This window comes from Danio aesculapii, chromosome 16, assembly GCF_903798145.1.
Source record: "Danio aesculapii chromosome 16, fDanAes4.1, whole genome shotgun sequence".
Lineage (NCBI taxonomy): Eukaryota > Metazoa > Chordata > Actinopteri > Cypriniformes > Danionidae > Danio > Danio aesculapii.
The window spans coordinates 50106188-50109954 of record NC_079450.1 but is presented as its reverse complement, the minus strand read 5'-3'; the positions used below and the strand labels follow the sequence as shown (position 1 = coordinate 50109954).

General features: G+C 36.8%; 1 protein-coding gene across 1 annotated transcript in view; it reads right to left on the bottom strand.

The window, feature by feature from the left end:
* Positions 1-801: 801 nt before the first annotated feature.
* The window catches only part of mboat1 (membrane bound O-acyltransferase domain containing 1), a 34757-nt gene continuing 31791 nt past the window's right edge, over positions 802-3767 (bottom strand). The window contains exon 13 of the mRNA XM_056475512.1: positions 802-1562. Coding sequence (XP_056331487.1) covers positions 1439-1562 — 124 coding nt within the window. The 3' untranslated portion in view covers positions 802-1438. The remainder of the gene's footprint in view (positions 1563-3767) is intronic.

Sequence of the window (3767 nt, the reverse complement as noted above, 5' to 3'; positions counted from 1 at the left end):
ATATGTATGTGTATGTGTGTATCACTAGTATTTGCATCTAAAATACGTTTGTTTTGACAGAATTTAAGTGTGTGAGTACTGTGTACATTTATTATATATACAGTTGAAATCAGAATTATTAGCCCCCTTTTGAATTTTTTTCTTTTTTAAATATTTCCCAAATGATGTTTAACGGAGCAAGGAAATTTTCACAGTATGTCTGATAATATCTTTTCTTCTGGAGAAAGTCTTATTTGTTTTATTTTGGCTAGAATAAAAGCAGTTTTAATTTTTTTAAAAACCATTTTAAGGTCAAAATTTTTTGCCCCTTAAGCTAATTTTTTTTTTCAGATAGTCTACAGAACAAACCACTATTATACAATAACTTGCCTAATAACCCTAACCTGCCTAGTTAACCTAGTTAAGTCTTTAAATGTCACCAAGCGTCAGTTTTCTGTTGTTGAGTAATAGAAACCGTTTCTGAAATATACATTTCAGGTGTTGGTGAGGACAAAAACTCTTTTTAATATGGAAAATATTCCTTCAATCGAGTGCCATTGCTTTTAGTTAGAACACGACTTAAATCAGCCTTTAGGCTCGACAGTCAGGCTCGAAACACTGCTGTTGGTGTCGTCAATCTGGCAACCTGCGCTTGTGCGTTTTGAACCAGGAGTGCAATACCTAGTTCAACCACTGGGTGTCAAACTTACATACTGCACCTCACTGCAGTCGGGTTAGTCCCTATTACACCCACAATTGGATTGAGATAACCCGTCATTTGTTTAGATTGAATGCTTGTAAAATTGCTTTATAAATTCTAAATCCATTTTAAAAACTTTAACATTTATTTAGGCATCACCATTCACAACACGTGTAATTCTATTTCCATTTTTCATGAGTTAATATTGCAGCAGTACTTTCATTCAATATTCACAGCAGTTACGCATTGCATACTCACAACAGACGTCTTTACACCACAAAACTAAGTTACTGTCTGCACATTAATATTCGTTTCTATAAAAACCTCACTCGACTCTCAGCATCAGTACCACAACTACATCTAAAATAAATTAGCAAACAACGTACAATTAAGGATCCCTCCTTCTCTCTAGCATACAGTGTTAAACTAGTTAAAAGACCCTTAAAATGGGCAGCGTTCATTTTCCTAGGGAAATCTTGCAAATAGCTGCCTTGTTAGGACTCGGACTCGATCTCAAACTGTGCATTCCCTTATTTGTTCTCATGAAATCATTGCTTATGTGTGTGTCTTTTCAATGGAGTGCATCCCTAGTGAGGTTTAGTCTGTGTGTGTTTGCGAACGGCCTGTAAGCAAGCGAAGGCCCAGCTTTTTTTTTGTGTTCACACAAAGTAGCCTTTGTCCGTCAATGTCGTTGCTCCCTCAGTTCGCACAAAGGCGCGCACACACACACACACATACACGCACAAACGCACACACTCTTCAGTCCTCCTTCACATTGTTGTTGGAATGCAGGTCATGGTTTTCAGGCTTGAAGCTCCTGGGTTTGCCAGGCAGGAGGATCATAGCCAGAATGCTGATGACATGCACATGAAAGTACATCGATCTAAAGGAACAGAGAACATATCAAAAGGTAAACACGTGTCATACAAATACATCAAAAGAATAGTAATGGTTGATTCATTTCTAAAAACATTTTCCATTTAATATAGATGGACGGATGGATGGATGGATGGAAGGATAGATGGATCGATAGATAGATACAGTGCATCCAGAAAGTATTCATAGCGCTTCACTTTTTCCACATTTTTTTGTTACAGCCTTATTCCAAAATGGATTAAATTAATTAAAAATAAAAAACCACGTGTACATAAGTATTCACAGCCTTTGCCGTGAAGCTCTAAATTGAGCTCAGGTACATTCTGTTTCCACTGATCATTCTTGAGATGTTTCAGCAGCTTCATTGGAGTTCACCTGTGGTAAATTCAGTTGATTGGACATGATTTGAAAAGGCATACACCTGTCTATATAAGGTCCCAGGGTTGACAGTGCATGTCAAAGCACAAACCAAGCATGAAGACGAAGGAATTGTCTGTAGACCTCGGAGACAGGATTGACTCGAGGCACAAGGCTGGGGAAGGTTACAGAACAATTTCTGCTGCTCTGAAAGTTCCAATGAGCACAGTGACCTCCATCATCCGTAAGTGGAAGATGTTAGGAACCACCAGGACTCTTCCTAGAGCTGGCCGGTCATCTAAGTTGAGTGATCGGGAGAGAAGGGCTTTAGTCAGGGAGGTGATCAATAACCCGATGGTCACTCTGTCTGAACTCCAGCGCTCTTCTGTGGAGAGAGGAGAACCTTACAGAAGGACAACTATCTGTGCAGCAATCCACCAATCAGGCCTGTATGGTAGAGTGGCCAGATGGAAGCCACTCCCCACCTGGAATTTGCCAAAAGGCATCTGAAGGACTCTCAGACCATAAGAAAGAAAATTCTCTGGTCTGATGAGACTAAAATCGAACTCTTTTAAATGAACGCCAGGCGTTACATTCAGAGAAAACCAGACACCGCTCATCACCAGGCTAATACCATCCCTACAGTGAAGCATGCTGGTGGCAGCATCATGCTGTGGGGATGTTTTTCAGCAGCAGGAACAGGAAGACTAGTCAGGATAGAGGGAAAGATGAATGCAGCAATGTACAGAGACATCCTAAATGAAAACCTGCTTCAGAGTGCTCTTGACCTCAGACTGGGGCGACGGCTCATCTTCCAGCAGGACAATGACCTAAAGCACACCGCCAAAATATCAATGGAGTGGCTTTACAACAACTCGGTGAATGTCCCCGAATGTCCTTGAGTGGCCCAGCCAGAGTCCAGATCTAAATCTTATCGAACATCTCTGGAGAGATCTGAAAATGGCTGTACACTGTCGCTTCCCATCCAACCTGATAGAACTTGAGAGGCACTGCAAAGAGGAATGGGCCAAAATTCCCAAAGACCTTGAGGCTGTAATTGCTGCCAAAGGTGCATTAACAAGTATTGAGCAAAGGCTGTGAATACTTATGTACATGTGACTTTTCCGTTTTTTTATTTTTAATAAATTTGCAACAATTTCAAAAATTATTTTTTCACATTGTCATTATGGGTATATTGTATGTAGAATTTTACAAATAAATGAATGTAATCCCTTTTGGAATAAGGCTGTAACATAAAAAAATTAGGAAAAAGTGAAGCGCTCTGAATACTGTCCAGATGCACTAATATATGCACAAAAAAACAAAAAAAACAAAAAAACAAAAAATTATATATATATATATATATATATATATATATATATATATATATATATATATATATATATATATATATATATATATATATATATATATATATACACATACGCACGCACGCATGCATGCACGCACGCACATATACATATATTTATATATATATATATCTATCTATCTATCTAACTATCTATCTATATAGATAGATATATATATATCCATCCATCTATTCAAAATTCAGAGTAGCCCAAAATCAGAAATTTATGCAAACCTCTCATTCATATATTTTGGTGCATGTTTGTTTTAAATTTTAAATCTTTTTATTTTCCTTTGTATACAAGTTTGTGCTGTTAAACAATTAATTGTGATTACTGGCACACAAGATTATATATATTATTATGTTGTTATTATATTATTATGCATTTACATAATATATACATGTGCATTGTTTATATTTATGAATACATAAATATAAAAAAACAAAATACTAAATAAATATATTTACATAAGTAATTATATTTGT